This window comes from Pleurodeles waltl, chromosome 11 (assembly GCF_031143425.1).
Source record: "Pleurodeles waltl isolate 20211129_DDA chromosome 11, aPleWal1.hap1.20221129, whole genome shotgun sequence".
In the NCBI taxonomy this organism is placed as follows: Eukaryota; Metazoa; Chordata; class Amphibia; order Caudata; family Salamandridae; genus Pleurodeles; species Pleurodeles waltl.
This window is the reverse complement of record NC_090450.1, coordinates 506,760,561-506,786,463: the sequence shown is the minus strand read 5'-3', so window position 1 is coordinate 506,786,463 and position 25,903 is coordinate 506,760,561. Positions and strand designations below refer to the sequence as shown.

Below are 25,903 nucleotides of genomic sequence, written 5' to 3'. Positions count from 1 at the left end.
CCACACCAAAGGTCAGTGATAAATTGGCGATAGCAAAACACACACGTCACGCCAACAGAAATATGCCCACAGTATCACTACCCACGAATCAACGCGGCGGTCTTTCAACCGCGGTAAATCATTGGCGGTACACACCGCCGCGCTCAAAATAGACACACACTTACAAAACTACACCACATTGGACAATTCAAACTACACACACCTGACACACATACATACACCACACCCTCACACTCATACCACTATAAAACACACACCCACATTACCCACAACCCCTTACAACAACAAAAAAGACCAAGCACAGAGAGACAAGCAAAGAGCACCCACTCAATCAGAGGTCCAAAACACCATCACCCATACACCATCCACTCACATCACACCACACACCCCAACACATCACCCCACACGTCACCTCACACATCCTCACACATCCTCACACATATCACTCACACCACATCCATGGCACCCCAAAGACACCCCAGGTTTTCAGAGGAGGAGCTAAGGGTCATGGTGGAGGAAATCATCCAGGTAGAGCCACAGCTATTCGGATCACAGGTCCAGCAGACCTCCATTGCAAGGAAGATGGAGCTATGGCGGAGAATCATCTACAGGTCAACGCCGTGGGACGGCACCCAAGAACCAGGGATGACATGAGGAAGAGGTGGAACGACCTACTGGGGAAGGACTCTGGTAAGTCAAATCTTTACTACTATATCCCCCACCCTACCTGCATGACATCACAAACCCCTACCCCTACCCTCACCCCCATCACTCCAGTACCTCACATATACCCCACTATCACAACCCACCCATCCCAATACCAAGCCCTGCATGCCACAACAATGCATGGACCCCCATCACAGACCTGCATGGACACCCATCACCACAGCATGTACACTAGAGAAACTCACCCAGCCCACATAATCACCACCAACACAAGGCCAAGGCAACAGAGAAAGCACAATTATACAGGGAAACACACCCATTGCACAAGATGACACACACAGATACAATAACAATGCATTTGCATCCCAACAGGACCCCTACCCATTGTCACCGGAGAGGATGTGCCAGCTACATCCAGCCCCCCCCCCCCCCCCAAAGAAGTGATGACTGCAGCTCTGCACGCCTGGATCATTATGACCAACCTTGCCCATCAGGGACCTCTGGACAGTCACTTACCCTGCCACACTCCCAAACCACCACAGTCTCCCCCCTCAGGAAACACCACCACAGCACCCACCCAGCGGGCCCATACCTCAGTTCCCAGGACACGTCAATCAGCAGTGTGTCCACCACTACAAGGACCCCAGGCAACCCCACAATCACAGGACGATCAGGGACCTGGGGTCAGTGGGAACACGGTTCAGGGGACAGAGGCACAGGAAAACAGGGAAGCTGGGAGGACTGCTGTGCGATAGGGGGAGGAAAGGACCAGGGAACCGACCCTCCACGAGGCACTCTCAAACATCATGGGAGCATACCACCATTCCCAGGAGACCATGGGCACGGTACTGGCCAAGTTAAGGAGACCCAGCGGCTGCAGGAGGGACAGTACCTGGGGATCAGGGAGGACTTCACAAAAATATACACCATCCTGGTCACCATTGCAGGGGTGCTGGCTGACATGGGCAAGACCATGAGGGAGGCAGTGGCACAACAAAGGGCCCCTGACACTAGCCAAACCGAGGAACAGCCTTCCACCTCCGTGGGGCGCTAGTGGACAGGAGGCCCCGCCACAGGACCAACAGGCCACCAGCACCCAATCCCCTGCAGAAGAAGAACCACCCCGCAAACAGTCCCTGCGATGCAGGCAGAAGCCAGAGAACATTGCCAAGACCCCCTCCAGGAAATAGGACTCTCCTGATTGTCACCCTTCTTTCCCACTCTGTCACCCTGTCCACCTCGAACTGCCATTACTCCCCTTCCTATGCCCCATTGGACAATGCACCTGTGATACCAAGAGACTGGACTATACCCTGGACCTTCCTCCACCATCACCCTAGCCCCTTGCACTTACCCCCATATTATTTAGCACAAAAAATAAACACCCTTGAAATATAAACCATACTGGAGTCATTGTAATGATTGGAAAGATGTATTCTTACAACATTCTCAAAGCATTGCAACGTCTATGTTCAGTAAATTACACCACAGGATGACAGTTGGTGGGCAACAGTACATATAGCAGGAGCCAGAGTGGGGTACACAGATCTGAAAAAAGGGAATCCAAAGGGAACAGTCAGTGTCCATAGACAGAGGGTAAGAGGCTGCCATGTACAATGTCCAAAAGTATACTGAAATGTGAAGTTGAGTTACAGTCTCTTACCTGTGTGTCACTGGAAGTACTGCTGCATAATGTTTGTTCTATTGTCCACATCTTCTTCATCTGCCTCCTCTTCCTCACTGTCCGCAAGCTCCACCGCTGCCACAAGACCATCTCCAAGCTCATCCTCCTGCAGAAAAGGCACCTGGCATCTCAAGGCCAGGTTGTGCAACATACAGCATGCCACGATGATCTGGCACACCTTCTTGGGTGAGTAGTACAGGGATCCACCTGTCAGATGGAGGCACCGGAACCTGGCCATCAGGAGGCCGAAGGTTCTCTCAATTATCCTCCTTGTACGCCCATTTGCCTCATTATAACGTTCCTCTGCCCTTGTCCTGGGATTCGTCACTGGGGTCAGTAGCCATGAGAGGTTGGAGTAACCTGTAAATATCGAGGGACAACTGTTAGACACACACTAACCCTTAGGGACAACCCCATACTCAGACCCCAACTTATACTGTGTGGGGACCTTGGCCTCACCTAATAGCCACACCCGGTGCCTCTGGAGTTGCCCCAGCACATAAGGGATGCTGCTATTCCTCAAGACATAGGCGTCATGCACTGAGCCAGGATATTTGGCATTCACATGGGAGCTGTACTGGTCATCAAAACACACCATTTGCACATTTCTCAAATGATAGCTTTTTCTATTCCTGTAGACCTATTAATTTATGCGGGGGGACAAATGGCACATGTGTACCATCAATGGCACCAATGATGTTGGGGATATGTCCCAAGGCACAGAAGTCAGCTTTCACTGTTGCCAAATCCTCAACCTGGGGGAATACGATGTAGCTGCGCATGTGTTTCAACAGGGCAGACAACATGCTGGTCAACACGTTGGAGAACATTGGCTGATACATCCCTGATGCCATGGCCACTGTTGTTTGAAAGGAACCACTTGCCAGGAAATGGAGCACTGACGGGACCTGCACTAGAGGAGGGATTCCTGTGAGCTGACGAACAGCTGATATCAGGTCTGGCTCCAATTGGGCACAATGTTCTTGGATTGTGGCACGATCAAGTCTGTATGTGATAATAATGTTAATATAATATAATACACTGTTCCAAAACTGGTGAAAGGAAAGGGGAGAAGTCCTGATAATCAGGAGCACAAGTCCTCACACACCACATTTGGTGTCATGCTTCATCATAGGACAGCTCCTCGTCAGGCCGGCACTGCAATACCTGACGGGCACCCCCCGAAGGGGGGCTCTTTGCCGGAGATCTTTTAGTTAATGATGAAGCCGCGGAACCAAATATGGGTCCGAGAAAGAGGAAAGAAAAAAGACAAGAAAAGGATAAAATTGGCTCAAAACCCTCACTAAATAATTTATTGTTCGCTGTTGGGAATTGGTCAAGATTAAAAAAGTAGCAAGGGAGTGAAACAAGAGGTAATGCTCAGACACTCGTACAAAAATCAAGATAAAGGAAGACGGTAATTATCCGAAGTCCCTCAGTATAAGGTCAATATACGGTCGACATGTTTCGCGTCTCTCATGGTCCAATGGGATCCCTTGACGCTTCTTCAGGACCTATTTATTCATTGGACTTCTCCAATTGAAAACAAAGGAAAATTCATCAGCTCCTGCAACCTAACGCTCACAGTCAAGACGTCATTGGTCACTTACTAGAGACAAACCGGACTGGCTTCCCTTTCCTATTAGTCACCAATCTCTATTTAGAGGAAGTGTTTCATGGGATCACGCAGGCCTGTTGCCCGGTTCACAATGAATTTGTGAGGTTGCCGGCGTGCAATGAGACACCTACCCCCGTGGCTGCGTTCCCGAATGCGTTGTCTCATTGCACGCCGGCAACCACACAAATTCATTGTGAACCGGGCAACAGGCCTGCGTGATCCCATGAAACACTTCCTCTAAATAGAGATGGGTGACTAATAGGAAAGGGAAGCCAGTCCGGTTTGTCTCTAGTAAGTGACCAATGACGTCTTGACTGTGAGCGTTAGGTTGCAGGAGCTGATGAATTTTCCTTTGTTTTCAATTGGAGAAGTCCAATGAATAAATAGGTCCTGAAGAAGCGTCAAGGGATCCTGTTGGACCATGAGAGACGCGAAACATGTCGACCGTATATTGACCTTATACTGAGGGACTTCGGATAATTACCGTCTTCCTTTATCTTGATTTTTGTACGAGTGTCTGAGCATTACCTCTTGTTTCACTCCCTTGCTACTTTTTTAATCTTGACCAATTCCCAACAGCGAACAATAAATTATTTAGTGAGGGTTTTGAGCCAATTTTATCCTTTTCTTGTCTTTTTTCTTTCCTCTTTCTCGGACCCATATTTGGTTCCGCGGCTTCATCATTAACTAAAAGATCTCCGGCAAAGAGCCCCCCTTCGGGGGGTGCCCGTCAGGCATTGCAGTGCCGGCCTGACGAGGAGCTGTCCTATGATGAAGCATGACACCAAATGTGGTGTGTGAGGACTTGTGCTCCTGATTATCAGGACTTCTCCCCTTTCCTTTCACCAGTTTTGGAACAGTGTATTATATTATATTATCAGTTTGACTGGAGGGTGTACACTGGACCACAAAATCCTCCAATCCCTTCTCTTTATTTGAAATGTGATAATAATGTGTCTGTCCCCCATTGTCGACAGGTCCACCAGGGGTCTGTACACCAGAGGAGGCCGCCATCTCATCATCTGCCTCAGCGGTTGTAGCCTATGGAGGAGATCAGTGAGCAGAAGGTCATATTTCCACATTAATGGCACAACTGTTTGTGAATGTATGTCACAGAAGCAGTGTGTGAAGTTGAGTCAGTAGATGTGCCAACATGTGCTGTGACGCAGTTAGGTGCCATGCCATGTGCCCCCCTCAAATGGCGGCTGCCTGACCTATGAGGAGGGACAAGGGGAAATGAGGTAAGTGCGCTGGCGTACTGCTGCGTCACGGTAGGCGGACAATGTCCGCCACGCAACTTCGCATTGGTTATCATTGGGCCCTATGGGTCCCAGGAGCCAATGGCGATGTACCCCGGCGGTGACGGTACGCAGCGCTGCAGACGTCACCGCCATTTTCTAGCTATTCACTCACTTGCTACCTGACCTTCAACAGGAGAGGACCTACACTGCAAGTGCTGCCGTGACCTGAATCTGGAAGCGACAATGGCTTATGTGTCTGAGGAAAGGGCCCCTGCCTTCACTGCGGAGGAGTTGGAGAAACTGGTGGATGGGGTCCTACCCCAGTACACGTTGCTCTACGGTCCTCCAGACAAACAGGTGAGTTCACTGAGAGAATGATGTGTGGGCAATGCATGTTTTGAGTGGTGTGTTTGTAAGCCACATGTTGGGGGGTGCTGAGGCATCCTGGCCTGAGTGCTGCATGGGAGGTGGTCAGTGTATGTGCGTCAGAGCATGGGTGGGAACTGGGGGCAATGAGTATGGCTGTCCGGACGGGTGAGTAATTACTTTTTCCACTGTCTTTTCCCTCTAGGTCAGCGCCCACCAGAAAAAGGGTATTTGGTGTGCCATCGCCAGGGAGGTGCGGACCCTGGGGGTCTATCACAGGTGGAGCACCCACTGCTGCAAGAGATCGGAGGACCTGTGCTGCTGGACCAAGGAGACGGGGGAGGCCCAGCTGGGGCTGGCCTCCCACCGTGGAATGGGTGCCCGTAGCACCATGACCCCCCTGATGTTCTGCATACTGGCGGTGGCCTATCCGGAGTTGGGTGGGTGCTTGAGGGCATCACAGCAGCCACAAGGGGGTGGGTACGTATTCAGAAAGCTGACTTTGTGCACTTTAGGAGCTAGCTGGGTAGGGGATGTGGGCGGTGGGTGCCCCTAGGCCAGGGCGATCATGGCAGGGTAGGTCCTTTGTGGGCAGGCTCTGAATCACTCCTACCCCAATGGTTCCAGTGGCCAACTACTACTGGGCAGGGTCCTGTGTGTGTCAGGTGTGCAGATGCTGGCGTTAGGCATTGTACACCATGGGCTGGTGACTACCTTAGTGACTGGTTTGGCGTGGCCTAGTGCATAGGGCAGCTCAGTGTGTGTTGTGTTCGTCAACGGTAGTGGTGTTGCTGGCATTGACCAAGTGTATCCTGTCTCTCCCCCCCTTTTTGTTTTGTCGCCCTGTTCTTGTGTGCATTAGCATCATCTGGTGGAGGAGCAGAGGCGACGGAGGGAGCTGCATCCCACATGGCCCATGAGGGCAAATCCACTGAGGGTGAAGGCACCAGTGGGATGGAGGGCGAGGTGAGCTCCACTACGGGGGCAGAAGGGGATACCAGTGACAGCGATTCCTCCTCCGATGGAAGCTTCCTGTCGATGGCGGACACCTCTGTGCCCACCCCAACAACAGGTATAGCCGCCACCCCCCTACCAGCACCGCCCTCCCAGCAGCCCCTCAGCGTGTTTCCCGTGCCTGCTCACCCAGGAAAGTGGGCATCTCCTTCCCCCCAGGCACCTCAGGCCCTGCCCCAGTCAGCCCTGCTGCCCTCAGTGAGGAGGCTATTGACCTCCTGAGATCCCTCACTGTTGGGCAGTCAACCATTCTGAAGGCCATCCAGGTTGTCGAGAGGCATTTGCAACAAACAAATGCATACCTGGAGGGCATTCATTCTGGTGTGGCGGCCCAACAGAGAGCATTTCAGGCTCTGGCCTCAGCACTGATGGCAGCCATTGTCCCTGTGTCCAGCCTCCCCCCTCCAACTTCCACTACCCCGACCCAATCCCCTCTACCTCACCCTATCCCAAGCACACCTTCAGACCAGCATGCACACACATCAACACACAAAAGTGGCTCAGGAAAACATAAGCACGACACGTCATCACACAGACGCTCACACAAGCACCATACCCATGCAAACATACCAACATCCACTTCCTCCACTGTGTCCCCCTCCTCCTCTTCGTCCACCTCCCTCCCAGTAGCGTCTCAACTCACACCTGCATGCAGTAAATCTTCACCCACTACCTCCATCACCTGCACGCCCATCACAACACACCCCTCACGAGCAGTCACCACCCCCACAACCATGCACACGTCCCCTGTGTCCTCTCCCAGTGTGTCTATGAGCCCTCCTCCCAAAGTACACACATGCAGGCACACACCCACTCAACAGCCATCCACTTCACAACAGCCTCCAGCCCATGCACCTTCACCCAGCTTCAGTGGGCTTCAGTGGGCACAAGGCCCCCTCCATTTGTTTTTATTTTAATTTTTTACCTCATTTCCTGCTTGTGTCCAGGAATGCTGCCCTTTTCATTTGCAGAGCATGCTAGCTCTGAGTTTAGCTTAGCTGTAAACAAGGCTCGAAATCAAGCTGTTACCTTGTTCACATTTGGAATTTGTGGGCTGCCTCTGCCCTCTCCCAGCTGCCCGGTTCCCACCCTTCCTTGGGGAGCGCTGCCTGCGATCTGGTGCAGACAGCAAGGGAGGATTGCTTGTTTACTTAATTACATGATGGTGGGGTGGTGAAAATCATATTCTATGCCCTTGTTGAATGAACATTTTAATGAAATAAGTGAATGAACTGTTTCATCTGAGAGTACAGGACTCCCAGAAGGACCCTTCACCAGTCTTGCCTCTCCGGCACTCCCTGTGTTTTCAACACACCTTCCCTTATGAGTCCAGTGACCTCCCAGGCTTGTGTTAACCCCTCTCCTGGGCCACCCAAGTGCTCGATGCGCCAACTTGCCATCTTAACGTCCGGACTGCAGCACAATCAGAGCCTGCCCTGCCTGAATGTGCCCAGAAATTAGCATTTTAATTAAATGATTCCCATCACCAGCGAGGTCCAAGTTATGGGTAATATTACAATACTGATGACTGCGCCCTGCCAGTTGGAAGCAGGGGCCTTTAGTATTGATTTAAGCTTTTTTTGTGTGAGTGAATGAGGGGGGGGGGGGGAGGGTAAGAGACTGTTGCTGCTGGAGGGCGTTGTTTTTATCACGATACAGCGCCCTTGGAACAGGGTGGGAATGGGAGCTGTGGGGTGGGGTGAGCGGTGCAAACGGGGCTTTTCTTGTGCCTCGGTGTGCTGTACGGGGCGCCGCACTGCAGGCTGTTGCCTTCCAAGCCCTTTCACTGGCAAACTACAGCTTCCCTCACATTTTCTTCTCTCCTTAATTTTTTTAAAAAAAAAAATTCGGCATTGTCTCCCTGCTTTCAATCCCCTTGTGGGAGTTTTTTGTCACCCAAGTGCCGGAGCTTTGCCGGCGTGCCCGCTCTATCCACCTCTTCCTGGGTATTGTGTTTTGAATGTTGAGGGCTCATGGGTTGAAGTGTTACCGGAACGTGACTGTGGGGGTTTAGTGCGGCTGTCGCAGATCACGCTTGGGTCAGGTAGAGAGCTGGGACTTAAAATGACGGATCACGGGCTACACATGGGACCTTTCTCTGAGTCTTCCCACTTCACTAATGAAGCGCAATAAGAGTACCAAATCACATCGTGTCAGAAAAAAAAATGTTTTCCAGACCCGGAATAATGAATTCTTGGCTATGCAGTTTTTTGTGAGATCAGCTTAACCATGGGGACCAACACACCCGCGAGTAATGACAGAAAAAAAAGAAAAGCCCAGGACTTCACCACTGTGTCTCTGATGATATAATGGAGTCCACTGGTAACACTAAAGGTAAGCCACACAAAGCAGTACCATCCTGAACCCAGATAGAAATATGAGGGTCCCTTTCCCAGGCGTGCAAATTATAAACCAAGTTGTCCCATTAACAACTCAGTGCCATTAATGGCCCAACATTAATGTTCCCAATTTAAAAATGCGTTTGTCCACTTAGGTCTGTTGTGCTTGTGGTTCACAAAAAGTGACTCGTTTGTTTACATTATTGCACCATCATTTGCAATATGAGTAACCTTTATGACCCCATTGCACCAGCTGGTGCCCCGTCCACCTTTGGAAGTCTCAGGCCCTGCCACGCATCTTCTTGAAGCCTCAATAAAACGTGTGCCAAGTGCTTTACACCGCAGGTTCTCTACATGGTCTTAAGGTCAAGCATAGCAGCGCGCAAGAGCTGCTTTTCCGACATGTTAGTATCCATGTGGGCTTTTAACCACTCCCACCGCACGCCCATCACTATCACTCATTTACCGGCTTGCCTTTAAAAAATCCTTTGTTATCATTGGTAAATGCTTTACGCTTGTCTCTCCTTAGGGCAGTTTTGGTACTGCCTTTGCCATCGACCCTATTACATGGATAATTGCATGTTTGCCGATACTTGTGACTGCCAGCGAAATTATTTTTCCCTTTGTGTCTCTCCTTCATGCTCACGCTCATGGTGGTCATGGCGCTTTGAATAGGCTAGCTTATGTCAACTGTTTTATTTTTCATTTTCAATTTATGTGGCAAGAAAAGTTCACTTAGGAATTTACATTGTTATCAGCTATAACTCTAACAAACGCGAGACCCATTGCATTTCAAATGCTTGTTTAACATTGAAAACCAAATGGGTAAATAAACAAGTGAGCAAACGAGGAAAAGAAGGAATGAATGAACAGGCTTTCATTCTGCTAAACAGTCATCATGAACATGGGAAATGTTCATGAACATGGTAAATGTAGTTTTCCATGTTTCGTGCCCTGTTCTTGAGTCCCCAATTTCTAGATAAGCTTTTTGGTGCAACAGTTTTCAATTATTTTTTTAACAAAATTGAAAATTAATTGTATAATTGAAAAATGAGCAAACAAGTAGAATTAAAGAATGAATGAAAAGGCTTTCATTATCCCAGGCAGCCATAATGCTCATCCGAGTGCATGTTTGGTGATGTAGTGGGGCTACTCTTTGTATTGTGGCTCGCTCCTATGTTTAGTTCATGGGAACATAGATCACATTAAATACAGGTAAATTGTGCTGGCAAATTTCTCATCCTCAGAACATGTTTTGAACTAAGGGGATTCATGCCTCTCAGACAACTGAATAAGGGTGAAATACCGTGCCCCAATCACAGAGGCCTCATGTTATTCTCAAGACCACACACTAAGAGGAAAATAGTGTATCCCCTGTGATAAAAAATATTTATGTCGGACACTTACCTTTGTCGAAAAAACAATAGATGAATAGGTATGTTGGATACTTATTTTTGTTGACACAAATACAAAAGCACTATGTGAATATGTAACTGTATATGTTGGAAAGACATGTCACTTGTTTTATTGACTAGTAAAAAGTGTCATGTTTTGTATATCGATGTGAATATATATTGTGGACAGGCCACAGGTCCATAAGAAAGAACATTTCTTGTTTTCAATGTTTTGTGTGTTAATCAGGTTAACGTTTACTAGTATGTTTTAATTTATATGTGTGTAATATAAGGCTGCAGGTAAAGATGTGTGAGGATACATAAAAGGAATGGTCTAAACAATAACTAACACCTGTTGGTAAGACCAGCTGTGAAATAATCACACAGCCTCTAAAACTCGTTTAACAAATCCATGGTATATGGGGTCATACCTTAAATAGCAACTTTCTAAAAGTGGCATTATCAAAATTGTAACTTAAGATCCAATTTTCCATTAAAAATGATTTTAATTACAATTTCTCAGACACCAAACATGAAAGGTTCACCAGTTCCCAACCAAACATTAGTACTTATTAAATGTAATAAAGAAACCCAATGTTATCCTAAGGCAGTGTTAGGCCTCTCAGTAGTGAAAAACGAATATAAGAGTTTTTCACTACCAAGACATGTAAAACTTAAAAGTACATGTTCAAGTTAAAAAAAAAAAACACGTTGCCCTCTCAAATGGGCTATTTAGGGACTACCCTTGGATTGACTTGTATGTATTAAAAAGGAAGGGTTGGGCCTGGCAAAAGGGTTTATTTTGCTAGGTCGCAATGGCAGTTTAAAGCTGCACACACACAGGCCACAGGGGCAGGCCTGAGGCATGTTTATATGGCTACGTAAATGGGATGCACAGTTAGTGCTGCAGGTCAATTAGTAGCATTTATTTCAACAGGTTTAGGGTACATGTAGAACCAGTTTACCAGAGACTTACAATTAAATTAAATGTGACAAATGGGTGTAAACTAATTTCATCATGTTTAAAGGAGAGAGCATGAGCACCTCAGCACTAGTTAGCAGTGGCAAAGTGTCATAAAGCCAACACAAGTGGTTTCATTAAACAGGAGGGTGAAGGCAAAACGTTTGGAGATGACCATGTAGAAAGGTCCAAGTCCAACACATTTGAATTTCCAATTCCACATTGTCCACAAAATTACGTTAATATTTGCATATGTGAAGTACCCATCTTAGTCATATATCCTTCTGCAAATAATTCAACGAATAGGGAAATTCGCTGTTGCCTGTTTGGTATCCTTAACGCGGGTCTTTGAAGTGTGGCTGTCTGCTCTGTTGTAATCGTGATCCTGTGCTACCTTGAACATTCCAGCAGACTGCAATGTTTTTCATATTATGAGACTAGATTAAATATAGAACTTCGTGACGTATTGCGTTTTTAGCCACAGACAGAACAGAAAGAGGACGAAAGTCAGACAGAGAGAAATTACAGACAGGCATTGGAAACAGGTAGAATAAGCAAGTCAGTGACAGACAGGGGGTGGGTGTTGTGTGGATGAATAGTTGGGCAGTTGCCAGCAGTCAGTGTGGCTCTCAGTCATTCACCAAATCTGACTTCCTGCCTCCTTTTACCTCCTTTAGCAGGTCTTAGTGATCGCCTCAGTTACCACATTAAACACACTTTTGCACAAGGGCAAAAAAGACAGGCCCATTTTCAAACTTTTTGCCGCTTGTTTAGTTGAGAATATGCCTCAGACAGTATATGTGCCAGGATGAAACATTGGCCAAACAGATATGACAGTATTTTTGCTGTGTTTATTTCATTAAAAAAGACAGAAGCTAAATGTTTTCCAATTTTCAATTGTGAAATATGGTATTAATGAAGCGCAGACTAAGCTAGCGCCTGTTTAGTATGTAATCAATTAACTCTATTTTAAAATAGAATATGCATGCTTTAGGAATCCTTTTTTTAAATTATAGTAGACATAAAAGGATTTATAAATAAATCTAGTATCATGTATATGTTTTTTCAGTCGTTACCCAGTCCATTTTCTCCATTTTGCCTTCTTTCATAAATCTGTCTATCGTATGGAGTAGGACAAAATGGTTTCCTTATCACAGTAGCAGAAAAATACAGCAACATATAATTTGTCCTGTGTTTTGTATCGGAGCAAAAGTAGTGTAATGTGGCACGTGGTGTATATCTTGCTACAAAACGTAATTTTACTTGAAATCTAAAAGGGAAATTACAGTTCTCTGCAAACAGTGAGAAAACCGTAGCTTCTTCAAGTTCAAGTATAGAATATGGTTTATTAGTATGTATTTCGCCTGGGTTGGGTCTGCCTGTGGCCCTTTTTAGGAACACCTGGATTTCTTCTCTTAACTTGCCTATGTCAACGCCACAGCGCACGGAAGCACTGAGACAGGAAATAAACCCCGTCAGTGGTCGGGAAGTGATCCGTAAGTGTGTTTTTCAGCAGTCATACTTGTCTTTATCATGAACAATCATATTTGTCTCTTCTTATAGACACGAATGTGCTTCACAGTCTGGGTTTTATATAGCCAGCTCTGTGAATAGGCTGTCCACTATACAAGCATCCATACTAGGAACACGTCTTTAGACAGGTGCCTATGTAACTATTTGTTTATCCTGGTGAGAGTGAGGCTGAGGTGCTGCAACATTATAGGCGCAAACCACCGCTCATCTGTCAGTGATTTTAACTGTAGACATGCTAGTCAAGCATAAGTGAGCTGGCCAGCCACTGTCTTGGTGAGAAAGTGAGTGAGGTGGAAGTGGAAAGACGTCGTGCACTAATGAAATGCTAAATCACCGTAGAATCAGCCCTCGAAGCTTTGATGCATGCAAAGATTCGTCAATAAAAGTAGTGTCAGCCATTGTCCGAGTGCACACTTGGCCTTTTGTTTGACAAAGTTTCTATCTTCCCAAACACATTTTTTTTTTTTTTTTTTTGGGGGTTGGGGAATTTTCACTGGCAATCACAATGAATACAAGAAATAATAAAATAGTGAAAGTCATCTAAAAACGAAGACAATCTACACTTTCCTAATTAACCACACATAAGAAAAATTTGCCACAAACTAGAGGTAACTATAACGTCTAGGAAAGTAATATAAAGAGCATATAGTTCAAACCAAACCTATGTCCTAATACAGTTTTGGATTCATGCATGTAAATACCTCCTCTTTTAGGTCGAACCTAGGCAGCCTGCATGTGTTGTCTGCAAGACCTGATATATTTAGTGAAAGGACTTTCATCCTGCCTGCTGCTCACCGTAGGTTGATGGTGGTGTCGCTCTTCTTTGCTGTCTCCCAACTGGTTCATGGCGCCAATACCTCACTTCCGTTTTTGGCTGAGGAGCACCATCCATGTACAGTTTCCTTATGCCTTGTTTGTTTTTCTGTTGTTTGGAGGAACTCTTATTTTAATTGTTTCCTGCCTCTCATGTTTGTCAGTAAGCACTCGAGTTCACCCACGCGTGGTCGTTTTCCACGTTTGCCTTTCACTTGTACATTACTTTACATTGCATATTGTTGTGTCTTGTGTGTTTTTTGTTAATTTATTTTTTTGTGGCTTCATATAGCATGAAATTGATCATTTTCTGTGTTTTATGCAGTGCTTTAAATGGGCCGGTACTCACCGGTACTAAGTACCAGCACTTTTGAATTTCCTGCCCTTGAGTACCGGAACTTCTCCATGGCCAAAGAGAGTACCAGTACTCACGGGGCAACAAGGCAACCTCAATCAAATCGGTGTCTCAGAAAGAAGCGTAAAACAGCAGAAAAACAAGTCGGCCCGTTTTCGTGCAGCACTCTGATAATCGAGTGCTAATCTAACATTAGACTGTGCTAAGTAAGCAGCGGCCCCATGCCTTGATTCACAGCTGCCAGGGAGTTTGGGAGGGGCCCAAGTCACACTGTGACTATAAACACAGTGTCCAGTCAGGCTCAATGGAGTCAATAGCGCTGTAGGTGTGGGAGTAGAGCCATCTAACAGCCATACATCGTAACTGAGGTAAATCTAAGTGAAGGCTTCCTGCTGTACAGCAGAGTAAGCCAGCACTTGTTTGGTGCCATGGTGAGGAAGAAGGTGGTGATAGTAACTCTGTGGCAAAGTGGGTGGGAATCCAGGTTTAGTAATGTGGACAGACATCAGCTTATGTAAGCGTTTCTAAAAACTAAACAACTGAATGCCCTGTGTGCATGCATGAGTGCTTGTATGTGACTGTGCGTGTTCTTGTATGTGAGCGTTGTCTGCAGTGTCCAGCACAGTAACTCTATAGCTGCCAGCCCGACAAGCCCTGCATTCACACAGTTTGGCTGTGAAGCAAACGTAAAAATGTTCAATTGTAGCAAGTGCAACGTCTCTCTCTCAAGTGCAAATATGTTTTTTTCTGCAGTGCCGCAACACCACTGTACTTTGTTTTTAATAGTCCGTTTTCTCTTGGGTTTATGGAGTAGCTGGGAGAGGCAGAGATGGGCACCCAACAAATTAACAAGGAGAGCCCGGTCAGAGCCGAACTAAGAGTCTGGCTTGGCTTTAAGAGAAGTGCAGAAGTCGAGCCTTGAAAACATTAACATTTTAAATACAATTGTAATTTTTAACATGTGCGAGCATTTCACCTTGGTACATAGGCTTATATCCTACCATTGACAGGAGTTTATTAAAAGTGATAGTGAAGTTAGAAATGGTTGTGCTCCCATCATGATGTCAATCCCACTATTAAAATAAGAAGCACGTCAATTTTCATGTGTACATTATATATGGCCTGTTTTATTTCCATGAATGAAACAACATTATAGTGTGTTAATTCTAACACAAGATGTGATTGTATGGCATACATCATGAATTCGCGTATTTGAATATACTAGCATGTGTGATAATGAAGAAAAAGGAAATTTGGTGACATGAAATATTTGCCTAGGATCACACAAATTGGGAAAGTGGGGAAGCTGGGATTGATCCCAGAATTGCTGGTTTCACACCGTGAAACTCAGTCACCAGATGGCTATATTTTAATTTCCCTCATGTTTTACAACAAAGGTCACTGTTTTGTCTTTATAGTTTACATTAAGATTAGAGTTTGAGTGGCAGGCAGATTTTACAGTAGATAAGGAGCTTTGAAGCAAAGCAGTACCATTTAGGAGCAACTGGGTGAGGTCTGCTAGGAGGCAGTGAGACAATAGGTTTTACCATAGATAAACCTTTCCAAAAAATGTTATGGAAAATAGCTTGTGCAAGTTATATGTAATGTAAGTGTTGTACCATGGGAAGCCCACTTCTATTGTGCTATGCAGCCGTAGGAAAGAAAAATATCTGGAAAATCCAAAGAAGTTCCCATAATAAGGGCCTCTGTTGCCAGCAGAGTTGGGGATGTATTTGCTGACATGTATGCTTGGCTTTTTTAAAAAGATGATGGTGCTTCCTTTCATTGTAGCGCTCATTTTCATGCCCAGACAATATCGCTAAAGGATTTTTCCCTCAATAACAAAATGAACCTTGTCAACATTGGGTGATGCCAAGCTTTCAAAGCTAGGATGTGGTTACATTCATGTAGTGTCCTGAGTAGGCATATCTTTGAAGGCTAAAAGTTGGCTCATGGGATCTGGAACCCGCAGGAGTGAAGGTCAGGTATGAATTCAGTCACAGACATGTTTTCTTTTTCAATCTGCAATCTAGAAGTAATGTAATAGGAGTTTTCATCAGTCATCCCTTTAAATGTGTACATTTTGTTGATTAATGTCCCCTAGAAGTTCGTTCAAAACCAAGGTCTCTTTACTGGAATCTACAACTTCTATGAAAAAACATCCATTGCCATACTTTGTCAAGGGTGTGATGCTGGTGGGTGTGCAAGAATGAAATTACATTTCATCTTAATGCCAAAAGAGAGACAATGCCACTGGCTAAAGTAAGGGTCATAGAGTGGAGTAACATGCAGAAAGACAACGTGGTTGATGTGAGGTGGTTTGAAGTTTTTGAGCACTGAGTACTATAGATATATAATAATGCTATATACAGATAAGGCTGTTTTTAAATAGAATGAGATTATGGAGTCTAATTTTCAAGGTTTCTTTCTTGAAAGTGACCAGTGGCGGCTGCCATGTATTTAGTTTGGGGGTGGACGGGCAAAATACATGTAGCATTCAAACAATAATAATAAAAAAAAAGGAAATGGCACTTACCTTCCTCACTGGCAATAAAAATCCACCTCGCTCCGGTGTCTTCTCTCCTTGAAGCTCTGGACCCAGGAAAGTACACTACTCAGTCCTGGTGCTGCTTTCATGCTGTTAAGCAGCATGAGAGAAGTGTCAGGATTGGAGGGAGTGGCCTCTCTCAGCACCCTTAAGATCACTGGAGTCTTGTGCTTTCTCTAACTCAGCGTCTTAAGACAGCTTGGTTAGAGAAGTTTAAAATGCCCATGTCAAACTAGCTGTTGCAAGATTGCCGGCCAAAGAGACATACGCACTTAAAGCATAAGTGCAGAGCTCCCTGCTGCCACTCAGCAGCAATTGCCCTGCCCTGTCCTGAAACTCGGTTCAGGATGGGTTGTTGAAAAATAAAATGGTGATAAATAAACTTTATTACCATTTTATTTTTCAGCTGCTCTGGTGCATTTTTACAGTGGGGTGACGCTCCTCCGCTTTCATGGAGGTGCCGCTCCTGAAAGTGACCATACTATACATTACTCCACATAATGTAAACATTCAAAATGTCCTTCATGTGCCTAGCACAGAAGCAATCTATCCACATGTAAAATTCAAAAGATAATATTAAATGCACCCTTTTGTATAAAAAAGACAAATGAAATACTAAAAAGATACCAAAAATGCATTTGTATAATTATGCACATCTGCACACCAAGAAAATCGCAATCAAATTAAATATGTGCTTCTGGCCACGCCCCTTAGCACCACCCATAGACCCACCCCCAAGCCCCACCCCTAACCCACAACTTAATTTGGTGAGTACCTGCACTTATTTTTTTCCATTTGAAGCACTGGTTTTATGTATATATGTTAAGACGCATGGGGTTAATTGGAGGTAGTTATATCAATGTGTTTGTTGGTTACAAACAGAATATCGGCTTTAGCCCCTTTCTAAGCGTTCCCAATTTTGACAGCTACCAAATCTGGCCGACGCGGAGATAAAGCTGTGTAAAGTGGTGTGCCGAGAATCACACAGTAGGGACAGGCAGCCAAGCTGAGATTAGATTTGGACTTCACCGCCAGACTTAATTGTTTAAGGCGTATTTGTGTATCATACGTGATATTGTTTGTGGCATCGTACCTGTAACAATGATGGACATGAAATAATGACATTATAGCGTCTGCTATGGGCAGTTCTGCTTCTTCGCTTGTTGTAAATAAATGGTACTCCTTTTATCGACGTGGAATAATGAAAGGCAGCGCTCACTCTGCGTGGTTGAAACCCGTTGCCTGCATGAAGCTCATCCTAGGGACGAACTCATAAGTGTTGGGACGGACTAATAAGAGTTTTTAATTCATTGAGCGTTAGTCTGTCCTGCGGACGACTACATATACATTTATATTTGTTGATTTTTTTTTACGACAATAGAAAAGATATGCAATACTTTACAATGTGTGATCTTTGGCATGTGCCAAAGGGTTATAGGGATCTCACCCTTCCCCTTAATCGAGGGGACCTGCAGCCCTCTGTGATTCAAGGAGAGCGTGGGCATTCTGTACTGTGAAGGGTCGACAGTACTGAAGCCTGCAGTACTGTCCCTGCCCACTAATTAGCATCAAACCTCTTCTGGGTTAAAGGAACATATGGAGAAGAAGAGAGGCCACTGTGGTGGGCGAGAGCAAAGAGAGAAGAGCCGTCCCAAGGGTCACACAAAGTTTGCTGTCAACAGGGTGGAGCTGAGCTTAGAACACAGATCTTCTAAATTGTCAACTCAGGCACTTAGCCACTAGAAACGACCTCCCTTAAACTTAAGGCACCATTGCAACTGGTTCCCCCCAGAACACGTTTATTTCAGGGGAACGTTAGCCCTTTGGGTGTGAAGTTGTCTGCACTCTCAAATGACAGCATGTTCTTTATTCTTCTGTATTTGTCAGAAAGCATTCGTGTTCACCCGAGAGCGGTCGTTTCCCCGCTCGCCCCTTCACTTGTTCATTACTTTACATAATCAGAAAATGCATGTAGCTGTGTCTTGTGTGTGTGTGTTTTTTTGTTAATGTAATTTTTTTGTGGCTTTGTATAGCATGAAATCGACCAGAAGGTATTGAATCCTCACCAGGTGCTCTCCCTGCACTTGGGGAGAGCCCATGCTATAATATTCACTGTATTCGGGAAACGCGCCCTATAATGCTTTGCAGGACATTCCTTTTACAACATGTTTGCTCATAACTCAGCCTGTGGTGGTCCTAGGACAATGGGACCACCACCAAACCGTTCAGCACGACATGCTCTTCCAGGCAAGGTCACGCTAGGGATCCCAAAGTTATAACCTCTCCCACCATTCAATGCCTTTTTTAATTCTCTCACGACTGGACATTTTTGATTTACAACTGGGAGTAATTTGTGTTTTAAAGGCCTTGTTAGTAATGATATTCTAATAGGCCTGCTAGGCCTGCAAATGTGTAACACACTATGCCCTCTATGGGCTGAATATATTGTTACAATATAATGTTCTCTGTACTTTTCTTTTCAGGTAGTCATGCCCTCTAGGGGCTGACTGTATGATTACTTATCCATGTTTCTTCCAAATGCTATTCTTATTACTTTACATAATCAGAAAATGCATTTCTTTTATTTGTTATGGTTTTATATAGCGAAATCGACCGGAAGGTATAGATACTACAATATTCATTGCACTCTGGAAACCGACCTCATATTGCTTTGCGGGGCATTTCTTTAGCAACACATGTTTGCCCATAACTCACCCTGTGGTGGTCCTAGGACAATGGGACCACCACCAAAGCGTTCAGCACATGTGCTCTTTCTGTCCAGGCCATCTTCCGGGTCCCCACACTAGGTTGAGGGAAGCCCCAAATCATAACCTCTCCAACCATTCAATGTCTTTTTAAGCTCTCTCATGGCTGGAACTTTTGTTTTATAGTTAGGAGTAATATGTGTTCTAAGACCCTTGTTTGTAAAAATGTTCTAGCAGGCCGGCTAGGCTCGAACATGTGTAATGCACTATGCCTTTGAGGGGCTGAATATATGGTTACACTGCAAACCTCTCTGCTCTTCTTTTTTCATGTGGTTATGCTGTCTAGGGCCTGACTATATAGTTACATGACCACGTTTCTTCCAAATGCTATTTTAATTGTGGTGCCTTTAAGTGATGTTCTGACCATTACAGTCTAATGCCAAGTGTATGAAGGAATGCGCAAACACAGTTTATTTCTGATAAAGGTTTAAGGTGCTGCATGGCTAAATAGTTATAAGGTCCCAAAGGCGAGATTGTCATTGTCATTTACAATGCCTAGAGCTCTAACACTTGCTAATGCAAGACCTATTGTATTACAAATGCTTGTTTTAGGTTGAGCCTAGATGTTGCGTAAACACTGTCTGCAAAACCTGCTGTGTTCAGTAAAAGAACTTTGATCTTGCCTGCTGCACCCCATAGGTTGACTGCAATGTTGCTCTTCTTTGCTGCCTCCTAGCTGGTTTGCGGAGCTCATACCTCACTTCCGTTCTTGGCTGAGGAGCACCGGTCAAGAACAGTTTCCTTTCACTTTGATTTTTTTAAATCTGTTGTTTGGGGGAACTCTTTTGTTAATTGTTTCCTGCCTCGGCTCGTGTTCTGATGTACATGTTCCTGCCCCTGTTTTTGAAATGTCCCTTTTCTTCCTCTACGCCGAAGGGAGTTCGTTCGCAGGATTTGTGCATTTGTCATTTTGTTTCAGTTTCGTTAACAATTGCAATGTATTTGAAATATTTTTTCTTAGGCATGGGAGAACTGTCACCGAGACTCGAATCCGGGTCCCTAGTTCCAAAGTCGGCAGCACTGGATGTTAAGCCACATCCTCTCTCTAAATTTGCTGGTTTTATTTCTTTTGAGGTTGTGTTTTTTTTCAGCTCATCTGTCAGCATTAGGAATGTAGGTGAGCGGGGACAATGGTACTGTTATGCAAAGAGATGTTTATTATGAATATAAAATGCACTAAACTGTTCTGCAGAGCTATTTTATTGAACGCAAGGACGGCGTCATTATCGCTTATTTTGCCTTTCCTTGTTGCATAATTTAGTCAACTGTTCCACATAAGTTGATTCTCCACTTCCACATAATTCCAGTGGCCCTTCATAACGACTCACCCACATGACTTGAGAGTCTTATGTCCTCACCTGCATTTAACTAACACAGCATTACGTCACCTGTTCTTGTCAGTCCGTAAAGCCAAACAGCATGTCTTTTTTTCTTATAATGGTGAGTTTTGCTTTTTCTTTTAATAAAAGCGTCTTTTGGTATTTACATTTTGATTTGGAAGAATAATTTTAAGGAAGTCTATGAGTTGCTAAAGGCTAAAGAGGCACGGGTGTCTCTTACATAGTCGGCGCGGAATGCCTCGTGCATACTTTCCCTGACTTCTTGTTGCACTCACACAACACACGTGTGTGATGTGGGTAACAGGAAAGCGCTGATCATTTAAACCCTGGTCTGAGAAGGATGTTCTTCTCACTCCAGTTTCCTTTTGAAACCTTCCTGGAGATTTCCTTTTTCAGTGCCTTGTTTTCTTTTTGTCTACACTCCAAGAACTCCGCAACTTTCTAAACGTGGCCAGCTGTGGATGACTTGGGTAAATCTTGCCCACCACAGCTCCCAAACTTGCCCTAAATTTAAATGAAAAAAATGCCAGATAGGAATTTCATGAAACGCAATTGTACGATTTTACTATGACCGCCTTAAGGACGTGCTGGCTTCATCACATGTTCCAATGATGCAGTAATAAGGGGACTTCAAGGAAGGGAAAAGGCAATGCAGGATTTTTTCACACAAGACCATCTTCAATTATGGACAGTCTCATTTTATGTTTTTGTGGATGGAGTGCCTATGTTAAGCTGGTGATACAAATAGCGTAGTTTTTACGTTTATTCTGTTTGTGCGCATTGTTCACAGCCAGAATCTGGCTGCAATAAGCACATGGTGTAAAAGGTGCAATCGATACAGTGTGTCTGTTCTTCACACATGATATAAATCATTAAATGTCTACAGTCTGCTTGTAGCAGGTGCATGATGCATATAATTCAGTGTTTACAGCCTGTGAGCCTGGCTGACGGCTGCTAAAGATGCATTGTATACATTCTGTCTGTGAGGCTTTCTGGCTTCCCTGAGTCGGTGATACAAACTGTGCTTAATTTACTGTGTGTGTCCACAATAAGCAAGTGTTTGCAAGGGTGCCAGGGTTTATATTCTGACTTGACTGCACTACCAGCTGAGATCAAATGTGCTAATAAAAAAACTTCCTGAAGAAGACGAGGTCTATTGATTTTATCAGTGGTGTTATTTCATGTAATTGCATTGGATGTGGTGAGAGAGTGTGTTGGTTAGACCAGTCACGATGAGTCCATACAACAATTTCATTACAACCAACATAATGTCACTCCACACCACATACATCCACTACACTCCAAACCAAAACATATAGGTAAAAGACATTGGCCCTCAAACTCAAACCGCAGAGAGTCCACCTATGCAGTCCAAACACTGCCGGCCCTATTTGGAGTTCACCGCAAGGCTGCCCTTCAGTGGACAAGGCCTTAACATTCCAACCGGCTCGTATTCGAGCCGGTGGCAATGTGGCAGTGCGGCGGGTGCAGAAACACAAGTTGCACATTCCACTGCCCGTAATTCGGGCAGTGGAATGTGCAATGGGGCTGTGCATGATGGCCACTGCACTGCCCATGCCAAGTGCATGGGCCCCAGGGGGCCCCGACACCTCCATTCCACCAGCCTTTCCATGGTGGCGGAACCGGCATGAAAAGGCTGGCGGTATGGGGACTCGTAACCCGGGATTACAACCGCCGGGAACGCTGGGCTGCTGGCAACCTGGCGGTGTCAGCAGTCCAATCGAAGCTGCTCCACTACGGTCGTAATGTGGCAGTTGGACCGCCGCCACTGTGAGTCTGGCGGTCTCAAGACTGACAGACTTATAATGAGGGCCATTGTCATTTACAGCGCCAATAGTTCTAACTCTTGCAAATGCAAGACCTATTGCATTGTAAATGCTTGTTATTAACTTATGTAATTTAAGCATTTTTTATAACCAGAACTGTCGATCTTGTGGACCTGCATTCTTTCAGAGTCTAGTAATAACAGATCTTTGAGTTAAAACTGCTATGAACTATCACATAGGTGACTTGATTAGAAGAACCCTTTTAGTGCCATGAGCTACATAAAGTATAGAAGATGGGTCAGCAGCGAGATCTGTTGCCAAGCACATGTTAATATGTTGGAGCACCTGCCTCCAGAAGTATTGAAGAGCTGAATAGGCCCAAATCATTATTTCCAATCTCCTAAACCTTGGCATGTTGGACAGCGGTCGGGAATGGTGTTTTTACATTTATGTAACTATGCAGCAGCACCATATACTGATAACTGAGGCTATAATTGCATTCTACAGCAGCATTACTGTTGTCGTCCACTTGCTTTGAACTCGGACCCACTAATTGTCTGTAGACAGTTAAGCTGCCGCATTAGCATTACCAGGAACCAGTAGTTTGTGTAAAAGGACTTCAATAAACAGCATAGGACCCCATTGCGAGTAGTACGAGTGGTATCTTTGCAGGAGATTTGCGGCCCGTGCGATCCCAAGCTTTTATGGGAGGAGGTAACACTGCTCCCACTAAAACCTATTGAGGTGTATGCACATTTTCCTCCTGCCACGCGTAGAAGGAAAACGTACTCCGAGAGAGCCAGAAATTGGGGAACCACATGCGCTAATGCACTTGGTATTTCCAGGTCCCACATATTTTTTCTGATTCGAGGCCACGTGATTGCCAATAACTAGGGTGGAGATGTCATCCGGTATCATAATCTGCAGGCCTGGTATGTCTTCCTTCAGTTACCAAAGCTCTTGAAATGAGGCCCATATTGTTTATCAGTACTTATCAAATAGAAAATATTTTGTGAAAATTGAAGGTGTGCTCGGTGTGCAAGCCAATGCAGTAACTAACACGGTGTGTCCTAGTCTTCTCTACAAAGTGCATATAACCTGGCTTTAACATGATCATTCTTCATCAGCTTGTGAAATTGCTTGCTGTTTATTATTACCTTATATGGAATCTCCAATTACAGATTTGTTATTGTTTTGTTTTCCCCTCACAGGCACAATATGCCACACGACAGTTGGGATGTTGATGCCATATTAAATGGTGTTAGAGAAAACTTTGGACCTAAAGGTCCAAAAGAACTGAATTCAGAGCGATTGATTACAAAATCTGGTGAAGGAGAATACCAAATTGTGTACGAGATTCTGCGAGATAATCTTGCACATGTGGATGTGGCTGATGATACTGGCCACACTGCTCTCCATGCTGCAGCGGTAAGAGAAAAATCATACCCTAATGTAAAACTCTGGAAGTAAAAAAGTGTTGTTGGTGTTAATCTGTTGTTTGATGGCAAACAATTTTTTTCTTTTTGTTCCCTGATTGGTGTGTCTTATTTTAGAATCCAGATTGGTTTTTTTATTCCTTCTACTCGATATGTTTTGACTGGGTCAGCAACCACTGCTGTCTGGAAGCATTCTCCCTTTTTTCTAGTTTTGATCTTTTTTACTAAAACATTATTTTAAGTTTTTAAGCCAAACACACAGCTTAGTATGACATATGGTATACCTTGACATCAGTGTGAATCCAGATTTGCAGGTTATACAAACAGTACTAAACGAATACAATTACAGTCAGGGTGACCAAAATCCCATCATCTGGTATGGCTTCAAGGGGAGTCCGACCAGTCACTATTTTCATCTGTGCAGATATTTGCCTCTCTGGGCGTGGGCGTAACCCCAGTCCATACATCAGTTGGTACCAACCTCATTAGGGAGAGGTGCATAAGCTACATTCGCTTCAGGGGCGTATCAAATCCTAGGTATCCCCCACCGAAAGAAAGGGTCATGCACAGTCCACGAGACACTGGCTTTTGTTTATTCTGCAGTATCACCTTCATCATCTGCTCTAACTAGCTCTTCCGACTCCACCCTAGTCAGGTAAACCTGGCATTTCCCCCAGATGTCCCGGGGTCCACTGCAACTCGGGAGTAACTTCTGGTAGGTATCTGACTGTGTGTTACAATATGCTATATTCTTGTGCCATTCCCTCAGAGTCGGGAGCAGGCCATTGGCCCAACGCATCACTATCTTGTGCTTCTCAAGCAATAAGCCTATGGCTTCCTGTCACCTAAGAGCTCCCTGGATCTTTCTGTTGTATCCCAGCATCGCCAATAGAGGTGCCGGCTCCTCCAGGTCATCAATGATCATTCCCAGTTGCTTGAACAAGGCCAGCCAAAAGCTCTGCACTCTGGGGCAAACCTATGCTAGATGCGCAAATCTCGCTTCCGCTTCATCATAACACGGGCAGCCGGTGCTCTTGCACAGTTCATATTGGAGCAGACGAGCTGGCGAGTAGTACAGTCTGTTGACGTATTTGAAGTGCAAGAGCCAGTGTCTGCTACTTAATGAGATGGTCTTTACAACTGAGCAGCCATATTTCCATTGTTTATCACTTATTACGAACCCCAGGTCTCTCCACCATTCGAGCCTGGGCTTTGAGATTCCAGGTCTTCGCGCCTGCTGTGCAAACGCTTAGAGCCTTGCCACTACACAGCAGGGTGTTGCTGTTTGTAGAAGATAAGACAGTTCTGACATTGCTGGTGGCTCCAATGTGTTAACCACCAGTAGACCCTGTAGAAATGTGTGCATTCTGTAGTAGTGAAATTGCGTTAGGGAGGTGTGTCCATCGCTCCGCATCCAAACCACCTCCCAGTGATGCATTGCGCCATTACTAAAGTACCTTTCCTATTGTCTGCATAGTCAGTTCCCTCAGTGCGTTCACTGCTCCTCGTTCCTCACCCATAGGGAACCATAGGCACCAATCCAAAGGCACGTGGGGTGAGTATAACAAAGACCCGGCCTGTCATTCTAGAAGGCGCTGCCAGGAGCAAATTGTTGCGCTTAGTGAGTCGAATGCATTATAGTGCCAGACTGGGCGTCTAAACATCGTCTCGGGTAATGAATGAAGGGCCGCAGAATCCCTTTCTAGCCACAGATACAACAGCTCTCACGGGCAATGAATCCAATCAATGGGCGAACTGGCACTGCGCGGCTCTGTAGTATGCTATGGTAGTATGTTTCCAATTGAGGGGCATTAAGTCCTCCCATTTCATAAGGTAAGGTCAGGGTTTCCTATGCGCCCAGCAAGCTATAGGGAAACCCCACAGCCGAAATCCAAAGAATTACGTAGCTCCTCTCCTCCCAGAGGGCAGAAGTAGCCCGGCAGGTCCCTCGTCTCTGGCCCGGCCGCAGCCCCAATGCGCCGCTCCTCGCCAGTGAGCACGCCTCAATTCACGTCTTTAGCTGCACAGTATTGCAGAGGGCAC

The 25,903-nt window shown here is 45.3% G+C and overlaps 1 protein-coding gene across 2 annotated transcripts in view; it reads left to right on the top strand.

Annotated features, from left to right (window-relative positions):
• The window catches only part of ANKMY1 (ankyrin repeat and MYND domain containing 1), a 384,121-nt gene that overhangs the window by 103,670 nt on the left and 254,548 nt on the right, over positions 1 to 25,903 (top strand). For both annotated transcript variants that reach the window (XM_069213891.1, XM_069213893.1), the window contains exon 6: positions 23,636 to 23,852. In XM_069213891.1, coding sequence (XP_069069992.1) covers positions 23,636 to 23,852 — 217 coding nt within the window. The remainder of the gene's footprint in view (positions 1 to 23,635; positions 23,853 to 25,903) is intronic.